General features: G+C 43.6%; 1 protein-coding gene across 11 annotated transcripts in view; it reads right to left on the reverse strand.

The window, feature by feature from the left end:
* numb (NUMB endocytic adaptor protein) overlaps positions 1-15,690 on the reverse strand; it is a 289,476-nt gene that overhangs the window by 134,274 nt on the left and 139,512 nt on the right. For 10 of the 11 annotated variants that reach the window (XM_038781913.1, XM_038781896.1, XM_038781860.1 and 7 more), the window contains exon 2: positions 11,980-12,125. In XM_038781913.1, coding sequence (XP_038637841.1) covers positions 11,980-12,125 — 146 coding nt within the window. The remainder of the gene's footprint in view (positions 1-11,979; positions 12,126-15,690) is intronic. The other variant, XM_038781832.1, reaches the window with a different exon arrangement.

Here is a 15,690-nt window from a genome sequence, read left to right on the forward strand (position 1 = left end):
TAAGGAGAAGGTTCTGGGGAAACTGAAAGGTCTAAAGGTGGATAAATCACCTGGACCGGATGGTCTACATCCCAGGGTCCTAAAAGTGATAGCTGAGGAAATTGTGGAGGCATTGGTGGTGATCTTTCAGGAATCACTGGAGGCAGGAAGGGTCCCAGAGGACTGGAAAGAGGCTAATGTGACATGGCTTTTTAAGAAGGGATGGAGGCAGAAGATGGGAAACTATAGGCCGGTTAGCCTGACTTCGGTCAGATGTAAGATTTTTGAGTCTGTTATTAAAGATGAGATCGCGGAGTACTTGGAAGTGCATGGTAAACTAGGACTGAGTCAGCAAGGCTTTGTCAAAGGGAGGTCATGTCTCACAAATCTGTTAGAGTTCGTTGAGGAGGTAACAAGGAAGTTCGACAAATGAGAACCAGTGGATGTGATTTATTTCGATTTCCAGAAGGCCTTTGACAAGGTGCCGCATAGGAGACTGTTAAATAAGATAAGAGCCCATCGTGTTGAGGGTAAGATCCTGGCATGGATAGAGGATTGGCTGACTGGCAGAAGGCAAACAGTGGGGATAAAGGGGTCTTTTTCAGGATGGCAGCCGGTGACTCGTGGTGCGCCTCAGAGGTCTATGCTGGGACCACAACTTTTTACAATATACATTAATGATCTGTTGCTAAGTTTGCAGATGATGAAATGAAATGAAAAGGAAATGAAATGAAAATCACTTATTGTCACGAGTAGGCTTCAATGAAGTTACTGTGAAAAGCCCCCAGTCGCCACAATCCGGCGCCTGTTCAGGGAGGCTGGTACGGGAATTGAACCATACTGCTGACCTGCCTGGGTCTGCTTTAAAAGACAACGATTTAGCCCAGTGTGCTAAACCAGCCACTGCTAAACCAGTTACAAAGATCTGTAGAGGGACAGGTAGTATTGAGGAAGCAGGCGGGCTGCAGAAGGATTTGGACAAGCTAGGAGAGCGGGCAATGAAGTGGCAAATGAAATACAATGTGGGAAAGTGTGAGGTTATGCACTTTGGAAGGAGGAATTTAGGCATAGACTATTTTTTAAATGGGGAAATACTTACGAAATCAGAAGCACAAAGGGACTTGCGAGTCCTTGTTCACGATTCTCTTAAGGTTAACGTACAGGTTCAGTCCAGCAATTAGGAAGGCAAATGCAATGTTAGCATTCCTGTTGTCATGAGAATGTCGCTTTAAGAAATGTTCGGTTGCTCATATTAGTGCAGTGATGTCAGAGTGTGGGTGGAGCTGGGCTGTGTCAGCTTTTTACTTTTGTTTTAGGCTGTTTGCTGCAGGGCGTGTTTCAGTTTAGTTTTCCGTGTTGGAGCTGAAGCCAGACAAAGCAGCTGTACTGTTGATCTCTCTGCCATGAAAAGACTGTCTCTTGATCATTTGGTGAATTCGGAATTATAAATGTTCTCCGTCGTGGATGTAAACCTAATGTGTTTCTGTTAAAAGGCGTTTCTTTTGTCTTCTGGATGTTGTTTGGAAAGCTATTAAGGATTACTTAGTGTTGTATTCTCTGGGGGTTGTATTTGAATTGATGGTTGCTAAGATGTTCATTGTATGTTTTAAAAAGGTTAAGTTGAGTTCATAGAATAATAATTGTTTTGCTTTAAAAAATATTTTTCCATTTCTGCTGTACCACACCTGTAGAGTGGGCTGTGTGCTCCCCATACCACAATCTATTAAAAGTTGTAGGTCAGGTGAACTCCATGATACTTTGGGGTTCTCTAAACCCTGGCCCATAACAATGTCAAGATGGCTAGAATATAAGACCAGGCTGTATAAGGTTTTGGTCAGACTCCATTTGGAGTATTGTGAACAGTTGAGCCTCAGCATCTAAGGAAGGATGTGCTGGCCTTGGAAAGGGTACAGAGGAGGTTCAAAGAATGATCACTGGAATTAAGAACTTGTCGTATGAGGAACGTTTGAGGACTCTGGGTCTGTACTCGTTGGGAGTTTAGAAGGATGAGAGGGGATCATATTGAAACGTACAGGATACTGTGTGGCCTGGATAGAGTGGATGTGGAGAGGCTGTTTCCACTTGTAGGAAAAATTAGAACCAGAGGACATAATCTCAGACTAAAGAGACGATCCTTTAAAACAGAGATGAGGAGGAATTTCTTCAGCCAGAGGGTGGTGAATCTGTGAACTCTTCACCGCAGAAGGCTGGAGAGGCCAAATCACTGAGTGTCTTTAAGACAGAGATAGCTGGGTTCTTAATTAATAAGGTGACCAGGGCTTCTGGGGAGAAGGCAGGAGAATGGGGATGAGAAAATATCAGCCATGATTAAACGGTGGAGCAGACTCGATGGGCCGAGTGGCCTAACTTTTCTCCAACACCTTGTGGTCTTATGGACGGAGGTGAGGAGAAATTTCTCTACCCAAAGAGTGGTGAAACTGTGGAATTGAGGCCAAAACGTCGTGGAAATTCAAGGAGGAATTAGATATTGCTCTTTGGCGAAAAGATCAAGGGATATGGGGGGGGGGCAGGATCAGAGTATTGAACGTGATCAACCATGAGCATAATGAATGGTGGAGCAGGCTCGAAGGGACAAATGGCCTACTCCTGCTTCTATTTTCTATGTTTCAAATCTTGTTCTAGTTTCGTCATGTCTCCCAATATGTCCTCTTTGACCTCATCTTGTCCATGCCTGCTCCTTTTGCTCGACTTCCTTCCTGAACTTTCACATCGCTTCTTCAAACTCTGGACGAAAACTGATGATTTTTCAATTGTAATTCCAGATTTCAATTGAATAAAAACAAAATCCAAAACAAGTTAGCCATTCCAAAAAAGTTATTTCTCCGCATTTGTTAAAAACGTGAAAACTCCAATCACTTTGCTATTCCACTCTCAGCCAGTACTCCAATATATTAATGAAAATGTTTGATTTCATGTCCCTTCAGGTACTTTGTGGCCTTGGATGTTCAAGGCTGAAGCTGATATAGTATTTATAAGAGCTTTCAAATTTAGTCAACAAGAAATAAATCATTCAGCCCTTTACTCCAGTCACATTATCCAATTAACTCAATGCCATGGTCATCATGCGACTACAATGCAATTATGGTGTCAATCAACATAACTAATGCCAACAGTTCATTATCAGTAAGTGTTCTCCAGCAGTTAACGAAGTCAAACAGAATGTCAATTTTAATATTTGATATAATACTCAGACACCTATCAAATTGTACAAGCATAACAGCTCATTTGCTTATTTTGTCACTTAGCAAGTAAGCCAAATCCTGCAGCTGCTGGAAATCGGAAATAGAAACAAAATGCTAGAAACACTCAGCAGATCAGGCAGCATTGTAGAGAGAAAAACAGTTAATATTAGGTTAATAACCTTTCATTTAAAAGGATGAAAGATTAACGACCTGAACATTAACACTATTTCCAGCCTTTTCTGTTTTTAATTGAAGTACAAAGATAAATCGGGGGAACTAATCCACTTCATGCCATTTACGACAGATCAATCTAGTCCATTAAAATAGCACATCTCAATATGTAAAGCAGGAGGAACAGTCAGAATACACATTTACTGCAGAACCGTCTGGCTGCAAAGCTGAAACTTTAAAACGTCCTTAAATCCACACTCAAGTGTATGGCTTACAGCAACCAATTTTCAAATATTCTTAGCCAAATTATTATGTTCATCTGAGGAAGATTGGGGGATATGCCAGTTCCATGCAAAATAGTCCTTTAACTACTGTAGATCTCAGCAGATAAGTTGAACATAAGAACTAGGAGCAGGAGTAGGCCACCTGGCCCCTCGAGCCTGCTCCACCATTCAATGAAATCATGGCTGATCTTTTGTGGGCTCAGCTCCACTTTCCGGCCCGAACACCATAACCCTTAATCCCTTTATTCTTCAAAAACCTATCTATCTTTATCTTTAAAACATTTAATGAAGGAACCTCAACTGCTTCACTGGGCGAAGGAATTCCACAGACTCACAATCCTTTGGGTGAAGAAGATCCTCCTAAGCTCAGTCCTAAATCTACTTCCCCTTATTTTGAGGCTATGCCCCCTAGTTCTGCTTTCACCCACCAGTGGAAACAACCTGCCCGCATCTATCCTATCTATTCCCTTCATAATTTTAAATGTTTCTATAAGATCCCTCCTCATCCTTCTAAATTCCAACGAGTAAAGTCCCAGTCTACTCAACCTCTCCTCGTAATTCAACCCCTTCAACTCTGGGATTAACCGAGTGAATCTCCTCTGCACACCCTCCAGCGCCAGTACGTCCTTTCTCAGGTAAGGAGACCAAAACTGAACACAATACTCCAGGTGTGACCTCATTAACACCTTATACAATTGCAGCATAACCTCCCTAGTCTTAAACTCCATCCCTCTAGCAATGAAGGACAAAATTCCATTTACCTTCTTAATCACCTGTTGCACCTGTAAACCAACTTTTTGCGACTCATGCACTAGCACACCCAAGTCTCTCTGAACAGCGGCATGTTTTAATATTTTATCATTTAAATAATAATCCCTTTTGCTGTTATTCCTACCAAAATGGATAACCTCACATTTGTCAACATTGTATTCCATCTGCCAGACCCTAGCCCATTCAAATCCCTCTGCAGACTTCCGGTATCCTCTGCACTTTTTGCTTTACCACTTTGCTTTATCCAGCAGAGGGCAGCAGTGCGGAGCTACTGATTGGCTGTCCCGGGGAGATTTGCATACGTGCAGTGCGGTCAGCGTAATTTGAAGGTTGTTTGTGAAGAGGCTGCTGTCAAGTGACACTTAAACCCGAAACACTTCCTCAGTGTTTCCCTCCCTACCCCCTCCTCTAACCAAAAAAAAAGCAACCGTAGTTGTCGGGAAGGTAAGTTTATCTCTTTAAAAACTTACCTTGAAGGGTGACATCACAGCAAAGCAGTGACCTGATTGGCTGGTAAGGAAAGTGCTCCAATTAGCATTTGCAGGGAGAAATTTAACTCTTCGTGCGTTGGTAAGTATTGTGATTGGTAAGTAAAATCTTTATTCCATTCACTTATTAATTATTTGATACTATATTTGTAATCAGTTAAGGTAAAGGGTAAAAATGGCAGGAGATCCCAGACCCGTGTTATGCTCCTCGTGCGCAATGTGGGAGTTCAGGGACGCGGCCGATGCCCCTGACTCCTTCATGTGCAGGAAGTGTGTCCAGCTGCAGCTCCTGTTAGACCGCATGACGGCTCTGGAGCTGCGGATGGACTCACTTTGGAGCATCCGCGATGCTGAGGAGGTCGTGGATAGCACGTTTAGTGAGTTGGTCACACCGCAGATTAGAATTGGTGACGGAGACAGGGAATGGGTGACCAAAAGGCAGAGAAAGAGCAGGAAGGCAGTGCAGGTGTCCCCTGCGGTCATCTCATTCAAACAGGTATACCATTTTGGATACTGTTGGGGGAGATGACTCACCAGGGGAAGGCAGTAGTAGCCAGGCTCATGGAACCGTGACTGGCTCTGTTGCACAGAAGGGCGGGAAAAAGACTGGCAGGGCTATAGTCATAGGGGATTCAATTGTAAGGGGAGTAGACAGGCGTTTCTGTGGTCTAAAACGAGACTCCCGAATGGTATGTTGCCTCCCGGGTGCTCGGGTCAGGGATGTCTCCGATCAGCTGCAGGACATGCTGAAAGGGGAGGGTGAACAGCCAGTTGTCGTGGTGCATATAGGCACCAACGATATAGGTTAAAAAAGGGATGAGGTCCTACAATCAGAATTTAGGGAGTTAGGAGATAAGTTAAAAAGTAGGACCTCAAAGGTAGTAATCTCAGGATTGCTACCAGTGCCACGGGACAGTCAGAGTAGAAATTGAAGAATAGTCAGAATGAATACGTGGCTTGAGAGATGGTGCAGGAGGGAGGGGTCCCGTTTTTTGGGACATTGGAACCGGTTCTGGGGGCGGTGGGACCATTAAAAACCGGATGGTCTACACCTGGACAGGACTGGAACCAATGACCGAGGGGGTGCTTTTGCTAACACTGTTGGGGAGGTTTTAAACTAATGTGGCAGGGGGATGGGAACCAGATTAGGAAGTTAGAGGTCAGTAAAGAGGCAGCAACTAAAGCCAGTAAGGTACTAGATAATAAACTCATTGTGACTAAGGGGAAGAGTAGACAGGGAAGAGATGATGAACGCAAAGGGACAGGTGGTCTGAGGTGCATTTATATGTTGTAATGCGAGAAGTGTAGCAGGTAAGGCAGATGAACTTAGGGCTTGGATCAGTACCTGGGAATATCATGCTATTGGTATTACTGAGACTTGGTTGAGGGAAGGGCAGGACTGGCAACTGAATATCCCAGGGTATAGATGCTTCAGGAGGGATAGAGAGGGAGGTAGAAGGGGTGGAGTTGCATTGCTCGTCAGAGATGATATCACAGCTGTGATTAAGGAGGGCATGATGGAGGATTCGAGCACTGAGGCAATATGGGTGAAGCTAAGAAATAGGAAGGGTGCAGTAACATTGTTGGGATTTTACTACAGGCCTCCCAAAAGCGAGTATGAAGTAGAGGTACAAATATGCAGACAGATTATGGAAAAATGTAGGAGCAATAGGGTGGTTGTGATGGGAGATTTTAACTTCCCCAACATTGAATGGGATTCATATAGTGTTGGAGGCGTAGATGGAGCAGAGTTTGTAAGGAGCATCCAGGAGAGCTTTTTAGAGCAGTATGTAAATAGTCCAACTCGGGAAGGGGCCATACTGGACCTGGTATTGGGGAATGATCCCGGCCAGGTGGTTGATGTTACAGTCGGTGATTACTTTGGGAATAGCGATCACAATTCCGTAAGTTTTAGAATACTCATGGACAAGGACAAGAGTGGTCCGAAAGGAAGAGTACTAAATTGGGGAAAGGCAGAGTATAACAAAATTCGGCAGGAGCTAGGGAATGTGGATTGGGAGCAGCTGTTTAAGGGTAAATCCACATTTGAAATGTGGGAGACTTTTAAGGAAAGGTTGATTAGAGTGCAGGACAGACATGTTCCTGTGAAAATGAAATATAGAAATGGCAAGATTAGGGAACCATGGATGAGGGGTGAAATTGAGAGACTAGCTAAAATGAAAAAGGAACCATACATAGGATCGAGGCAACTCAAAACTGATGAAGCTTTGGAGGAATATCGGGAAAGTAGGACGAATCTCAAACGCGCAATAAAGAGGGCTAAAAGGGGTCATGAAATATCTTTGGCTAACAGGGTTAAGGAAAATCCCAACGCCTTTTATTCGTATGTAAGGAGCAAGAGGGTAACTAGAGAAAGGATTGGCCCAATCAAAGACAAAAGATGGAATTTATGCGTGGACTCAGAGGAAATGGGTGAGATTCTTAATGAGTACTTTGCATTGGTATTCACCAAGGAGAGGGACATGACGGATGTTGAGGCTGGGGATGGATGTTTAAATACTCTAGGTCAAGTTGTCATACGGAAGGGGGAGGTTTTGGGTATTCTAAAAGACATTAAGGTGGACAAGTCCCCAGGACCGGATGGGATCTAACCCAGGTTACTGAGGGAAGTGAGGGTCGAAATAGCTGGGGCTTTAACAGATATCTTTGCAGCATCCTTGAGCACGGGTGAGGTCCCGGAGGACTGGAGAATTGCTAATGTTGTCCCTTTGTTTAAGAAGGCTAGCAGGGATAATCCAGGGAATTATAGACCTGTGAGCTTCATGTCAGTGGTAGGCAAACTGTTGGAGAAGATACTGAGGGACAGGATCTATTCACATCTGGAAGAAAATAGACTTATCAGTGATAGGCAGCATGGTTTTGTGCAGGGAAGGTCATGTCTTACAAACCTAATAGAATTCTTTGAGGAAGTGACAAAGTTAATTGATGAGGGAAGGGCTGTAGATGTCATATACATGGACATGTAAGGCGTTTGATAAGGTTTCCCATGGCAGGTTGATGGAAAAAGTGAAGTCGTATGGGGTTCAGGGTGTACTAGCTAGATGGATAAAGAACTGGCTTGGCAACAGGAGACAGAGAGTAGTGGTGGAAGGGAGTGTCTCAAAATGGAGAAGGGTGACTAGTGGTGTTCCACAGGGATCCGTGCTCGGACCATGTTGTTTGTCATCTACATAAATGACCTGGAGGAAGGTATAGGTGGTCTGATTACCAAGTTTGCAGATGATACTAAGATTGGTGGAGTTGCAGATAGCGAGGAGGACTGTCAGAGAATACAACAAAATATAGATAGATTGGAGAGTTGGGCAGAGAAATGGCAGATGGAGTTCATTCCAGGCAAATGCGAGGTGATGCATTTTGGAAGATCAAATGCAAGAGCGGACTATATGGTCAATGGAAGGGTCTTGGGGAAAATTGATGTACAGAGACATCTGGGAGTTCAGGTCCACTGTACCCTGAAGGTGGCAACGCAGGTGGATAGAGTGGTCAAGAAGGCATACAGTATGCTTGCCTTCATCGGAAGGGGTATTGAGTACAAGAGTTGGCAGGTCATGTTACAGTTGTATAGGGCTTTGGTTCGGCCACATTTGGAATACTGCGTGCAGTTCTGGTCGCCACATTACCAGAAGGATGTGGATGCTTTGGAGAGGGTGCAGAGGAGGTTCACCAGGATGTTGCCTGTTATGGAGGGTGCTAGCTATGAAGAAAGGTTGAGTAGATTAGGATTGTTTTGGTTGGAAAGACGGAGGTTGAGGGGGGACCTGATTGAGGTTGACAAAATTATGAGAGGTATGGACAGGGTGGATAGCAACAAGCTTTTCCCAAGAGTGGGGGTGTCAGTTACAAGGGGTCACGATTTCAAGGTGAGAGGGGGAAAGTTTAAGGGAGATGTGCATGGAAAGTTTTTTACGCAGAGGGTGGTGGGTGCCTGGAACGCTTTACCAACGGAGGTGGTAGAGGCGGGCACGATAGCATCATTTAAGATGCATCTGGACAGGTATATGAACGGGCGGGAACAGAGGGAAGTAGACCTTAGAAAATAGGAGACAGGTTTAGATAAAGGATCTGGATCAGCGCAGGCTGGGAGGACCGAAGGGCCTGTTCCGGTGCTGTAATTTTCTTTGTTCTTTCTTCATCTTAGTGTCGTCTGCAAACTTGTACACATTGCACTTGGTCCCCAACTCCAAATCATCCAGGAAAATTGTGAACAATTGTGGGCCCCAACACTGATCCCAGAGGGACACCACTAGCTACTGATTGCCAACCAGAGAAACACCCATTAATCCCCACTCTTTGCTTTCTATTAATTAACCAATCCTCTATCCATGCTACTACTTTACCCTTAATGCCATGCATCTTTATCTCATGCAGCAACCTTTTGTGTGGCACCTTGTCAAAGGTGTTTTTTGAAGCTTTGAAAAATCCTTCCAAAAAATATGATCAACCTGTATATATGTGAACCATTTACAAAACCAATGGTGGTGCAGGTGGCTGCCATTTTGAAATATGATAAAACAATATCAGTAATTCAAATTCCATGAATGCGTCCCATTTTATTTAATTAAATAATTCTACAAGGATTTGGGTAGCATAGTGGTTAGCTTCACAGCACATGGGGCCCAGGTTCGATTCCCCACTAGGTCACTGTCTGTGCGGAGTCTGCACGTTCCCCCAGTGTCTGCATGGGATTCCTTCGGGTGCTCCGGCTTCCTCCCACAGTTCAAAGACGTACAGGTTAGGTGGATTGGCCATGATAAATTGCCCTTTGTGACCAAAAAGGTTAGGAGGGATTATTGGGGTCTGGGGATAGGGGGGGAAGTGAGGGCTTAAGTGGGTCGGTGCAGACTCGATGGGCCGAATGACCTCCTTCTGCACTGTATGTTCTATGATAGCTTGAACCACAGTCATAACATTGTAAAACTCTCCAAATTCATTTCTTCAGCATCCGACTTAAAAAGGACATGGAATTCACCAAGTCACTTAATCATTGTTGGCTGTCCCTCGATTCAAAGGATGACATCTACTCAGGGTCGTGTGTTTCTGCCCTGGGTACTTGTGACTGAACAGGCCAATTCTCAACCCACAAATCTTTCGGCAGATGGGACAGTTCGTCCGATGAGGTAACGAGACGACCAGGTGATCTCAATGCCAAAATGATCAATTTCCAGCGAATCATCATCATACAATGGTAAAACACGAATACCCAAGAGGTCACATTGGCAACATGGACAAAATGTCTATGAATATGCCCAGCAACCAAACTGCATTGTTGAAAGAAAGGTTCGAAAACCATTCTTGTGAAAGCCACTGGATGTGAATTTTTGTTTTATACAGCAAAGACTGATCTACCGGCTGTCCACATCGTCCGGATACTCTGGTCCCCCCAGTGCATGGGTTTCCCGGCGACGAGGGTAGCAATCACCGGGAAATTTTGTTGACAACAGCGGGGCTGGTAAATCATCCTGGTGGGCCGCCTCTGCCACCAAAAATGACACGGCGGATTGGTCGGTAAATCCCATCCTATGTCAGATTAGTTGCCATAGTTATCTGATTAACAAGGAGACTACAAATGCCACATGCAATGCACCAGGAGATAAATTAAGTTATAAAAACTGAAAGTGCTAAAAAAAACTCAGCCAGTCTAGCACCATCTGTGGAGAGAGCAACAGAATTAATGTTTCAAGTCCAATATGAAACACGTTAATTGATACTAATACACATTGTGAATTAAAATGATCAGATTGACTATTTGCCAACTGAATGCAAGCATCTGGTATTGATTTGGCTCATTGGTAGTACTTGGCTCGACTGGTACTACTGTTTGCAGGCGACACATTAGCACAGTGGTTTGCACGCTGCCTCACAGCACCAAGGACCCAGGTTCAATTCCGGCCTTGGGTGACTGTGTGGAGTTTGCACATACTTCCTGTGTCTCCGTGGGTTTCTTCTGGGTGCTCCATTTCTCTCCCACAGCCCAAAGATGTGCAGGTTGGATGGATTGGTCATTATCAATTGTCCCTATTATCTAAAGATGTGCAGGTTAGGTGGGGTTATAGGGTTACAGGGATAGGGCGGGGAAGTGGACCTAGGTAGGGTGCTCTTTCAGAGGATCAGTGTAGACTTGATGGGCCAAATGGCCTCCTTCTACACCAGTAGGAGTTCTTTTTTTTAAAACCTTTTTTATTTTTTCCCAATTAAGGGACGATTTAGTGCGACCAATCCACCTACACTGCACATCTTTAGATTGTGGGGGTGAGACAAAGGAAGAATGTGCAAACTCCATACGGATAGTGACCCGGGGTCGGGATCGAACTGGGTCCTCGGTGCCATGAGACAGCAGTGCGAACACCACTGATGCCTTGCATTGTAGTAACTCTATCCGCACGTGATGAATTTAACTCCCACTGCAACCTTCAGCACGTAATGCAGTCTGACACCGCAGTGCAACACAGTTCTGCATTGGATGAGGTGTTTTATTTTAAATAAGACAATAAACCAAGGCGTGGCTGCCAATTAGGATGGCCAGAAAATATATATTATAATATTTGAAAGATTTCTCCCATTGACCGGACCACAACTTCCTGCAACAGTCACTAAAAGTTGATTCTGTTGCTGTTTGCTGGACCTTTTATTCAATTTGCCCGCTTCACAAGGCAGATATTGCAAAAGTAATCCTTCATGTGTAAAATATTTTAGTAGGTTCTGAGGAAGTGATAAAGCACAATAGTATCCTTGCAGGGAGCACATATTATCTCCTAGATTTTCTGTGCCTGGTGGACACTGGGGAGGCTGGAGTGCTTCATCACCCCAGGAAATGGCACTTTAATCTCATGAGCTAGGCTTTCTTTAAAGCTTTTTACTGCTACAGTACATTAGTGGCACCCTTTAGTTCCTCGTTATTGGCAATCTTTTAGTTGGATTAAAAGAGATATAAATGAAAGTTGTTAAATGTGGACAGTCTGCTGATTCCGCAGGAGTTATTGCTCCAATGAATAAACCACAAAGTCTTCCATATATAAATCACTTAATTTAAGTATACACATGGAATGTGTAGAGAGTAGTCACCTTGACCTGGAAGCTACATTTGCCACTGCGGACTGCTTCTTCGTCAGTCTGCCATTGGTGCGGTCGGCTTGATTCTGGAACATAGATGTCTTTCTTACGCCTGAAGCTCTGTCGCAGCTTGTTCATTTTTGAACACTCACTTCCTACTAAAGGAAAACAATGCATGTTAAATTGTGGCCCCCTGAACATATTAGGTAATTTCTTATTTCTGACATCAGTTACCCAATCTCCAGAATAAACTACTTCCCAATATGATAAACAGAAAATCAAAACCTTATTTTATCAATGAATTAATTAAATCATGAAACAGTGGTCAGCACTGCTGTTTCACAGCACCAGGGACCCGGGTTAAATTCCAGCCTCGGGTGACTGTGTGGAGTTTGCATGTTCGCTCATGTCTGCATGGTTTCCTCCGGGTGCTCTGGTTTCCTCCCACAGTCTAAAGATGAGCAGGTTAGGTGGATTGGCCATCATAAATTGCCCCTTAAATGTCTAAAAAAGTGAGGTGGGGTTACTGGATTACGGAGACAGGGTGGGGGCATGGGCCTTGATAGGGTGCTATTTCAGGTTCGGTGCAAGGAAGGGCCAAATGGCCTCCTTCTGCACTGTAGTAATATCTACTCTATGACACATACCAGTATGACCGTGCCAAATAATCAAGGGAAACAAATTATTCACTTAATCTTAGAAATCAATTTAACCAATTTTGCATTGCACAACTTGAATCACATATGGACAACAAATGTAATCACACATGCTATCAAATATTTTTTCTCCACAAAGTCAGGTGGACCTTTCCTCCGGTTTGTGCCTTCTGGCATTTCGCATAGCATCCAGCCCACCTGGTCCGAACGCTGCCACTGAACAGTGGGAAGCAATCCAGTTGAGAAGGAACCAGACAATCAGTTCTCTGAACAGATGTCCTTGGAAAGTTATGAGCATGAGCTGCATTGTCAACTCTGTTCTCAGATGTCTGTTAGAGATGCAAGAACAGTAGGGTTAAAAATTACTCAAATTACCCTTTCTTTCTGAGAAATATACATACATCATTGTGTGGGCTAAAATACCACAACAGACACAACTCCCTCCAAGGCACAAATCATTGTTCTACCACAGTGTGCCATAATTAGAGAATGTTGCTGAAATAAGTTTAACAGAGAAGGTAAGAAGTCTTACAACACCAAGTTAAAGTCCAACTGGTTTGTTTGGAGTCACTAGCTTTCGGAGCACAGCTCCTTCATCAGGTGAGTGAAGTGGTGGGTTCCACAAACTCATATATAGACAAAGTCAAAGATGCAAGATGATACTTTAAATGCGAGTCTTTGCAGGTAATTAAGTCTTTACAGGTCCAGATGGTGTGACTGGAGAGAGGTTAAAATCACAGGTTAAAGAGGTGTCTCATTACATTCACCCCACACCATCTACCCTGGGCTTGCAAAATCCTACCAACTGTCCTGGCTTGAGACAATTCACACCTCTTTCAAGATCGATTTCATTATCAACCAGTCTCTCAACTACTCCATTCCTTGCAAAATAAGCTCCCTTTCCTCACCGAGGTCCTAGAGCAAGCACTGCTTCCTGTTTTTCCTCAGTGATTACTATCATGGTGGAATGCACTCCCACTGCATTCAGCACAACTCACCACATAAGATATCCCAACTTGGTCCACTCTATCCTACCTCCCCTTCAAATTTGATCCACCAATAAGGGAAGGATTTTGATTGCTGGGAAATGTTGAAGTGCAGTTTGACCCCTCATAAATACAGCATGATTAAAAGTGGAATAAAACAAGCATCATTTTCTCCAGCCTTTCTCCCATCTCTTAAAAATGGTGACTCACAGAATTTCATGGCTGCTGACAGTCATTTGGTAATTCAGTTGTTAAGGGCGTCCCAGTCGAATTTCATCGATCCTCACCCAATACCCACAGGCAGCCACCTCTCAACAGTAGAATTTGAAAAGCTATCACCCTGGCTGATTTATCCTGACAATTGCAGCAGTCAGAAATAATTCTGACACTATCAACTAACTCCAAATCCAAAAATCAAACCTGGCACCAGGCAGCACTTTACTCATGCTGTTTGGTCTTTATTCAAAAACCCCATCAGTTTGGAAAATAACTTTCCAAACTGTGATTCAAGGAAAACATATTAGGTATTGCGTAACTGCGCAGAAACAGATACAATTAGTCATTTTACCTATCACTTTCCCATCTTACAGCAATTGCAACGTTAGGTTTGAGGAATGCTCCAACTTCCTCCTGAACAACAGTGGGTGTACCGAGACCACATTGAACGACTGCAGCAGTTCAAGAGGGCAACTCACCAGCTGACAGTACAGTACAAGCTGTGGTACCCCAAGTGGGGTCTAACTAGTGTTTTGTATAGCTGCAGAATAACTTCCTATGTCTTTATTAGAATTAGATTTCCGACAATGCAGAAGGAGGCCATCTGGCCCATCAAGTCTGCACCAACCCGCTGAAAGAGCACCCCACCTAACCTGCACATCTTTGGATTGTGGGAGAAAACCGGAGCACCCGGAAGAAACCCACACAGACACGGGGAGAATGTGCAGCCTCCGCACAGACAGTGACCCAAGCGGGAATTGAACCTGGTACCCTGGCGCTATCGTGCCGGCCTGAGGAGAGATACCGAGCTTTATAAATTCTGCTGCACACGCAGAAACAAAACATTTCAAAAAAAATGTTTTAGCCAATATCCATTTTTAAATAATTATTTTTTCCATTATCCAAAGCTTTAAAGTAAGTTCCTTCCATACAAGTCGACTGCTAATTTAAATGTACCATTTTCGGTACCTGCCTGAAGTCAAAGCCATCTTGTGCTTTCCAAACATTTTACATGCTTAAAACAGATTACAATGTAACTCTTTGCTCTTCTGCATGATATAATTATCTCCATTGATACTATGCTGTCAATCTGAAGAACCAACTGCTGCATATATATTTAGCTTAACAGAATAACTAACAGAAAATTGTTCTACACGCCATAATGATCAGTCCTTTCCATATTCAACCAGTACACCTCACCATTTTGGAAGTACACAGGTGTGCACTGTACTGTTGCAGAACATTAGCCATTTCAACAAAAATCAAAGTCCACTAAACTGCCGAGAGCTCAGATCAACCTTTTAAACCCTATTGTCCAAATCGGGAGTCCACGAGAGTTAACATTATACAGGCATGTAGATGTACTCCACACTCAACATGTAAAACAGATTACAAACTCAATTTCCTCACTGAAGAGCTCAAAAAGTGATTGCTATTATAATTAGATAATTAAAATTTTAGAAGTGCTGCAGTGATTTGGCTTTTAAAGTCTACACCCCTGATTAAACCCAAAAGGAGGGTGAGAAAGTAAAAGGAGGGTGAGAAAGTAAAATCAAATACTAGTGTTTTGTGTTTAAACAAAGGAGATTACAAGGGGATGAGAGAAGAACTAGCTAAGGTAGACTGGGAGCTAAGACTTTATATGGTGGAACAGTTGAGGAACAGTGGAGAACCTTCCAAGCGATTTTTCACAGTGCTCAGCAAAGGTTTATACCAACAAAAAGGAAGGACGGAAGAAAGAGGGAAAATCGACCGTGGATATCTAAGGAAATAAGGGAGAGTATCAAATTGAAGGAAAAAGCATATAAAGTGGCAAAGATTGCTGGGAGATTAGAGGACTGGGAAATCTTTAGGGGGCAACAGAA

This window comes from Scyliorhinus canicula, chromosome 2 (genome assembly GCF_902713615.1).
Source record: "Scyliorhinus canicula chromosome 2, sScyCan1.1, whole genome shotgun sequence".
Lineage (NCBI taxonomy): Eukaryota > Metazoa > Chordata > Chondrichthyes > Carcharhiniformes > Scyliorhinidae > Scyliorhinus > Scyliorhinus canicula.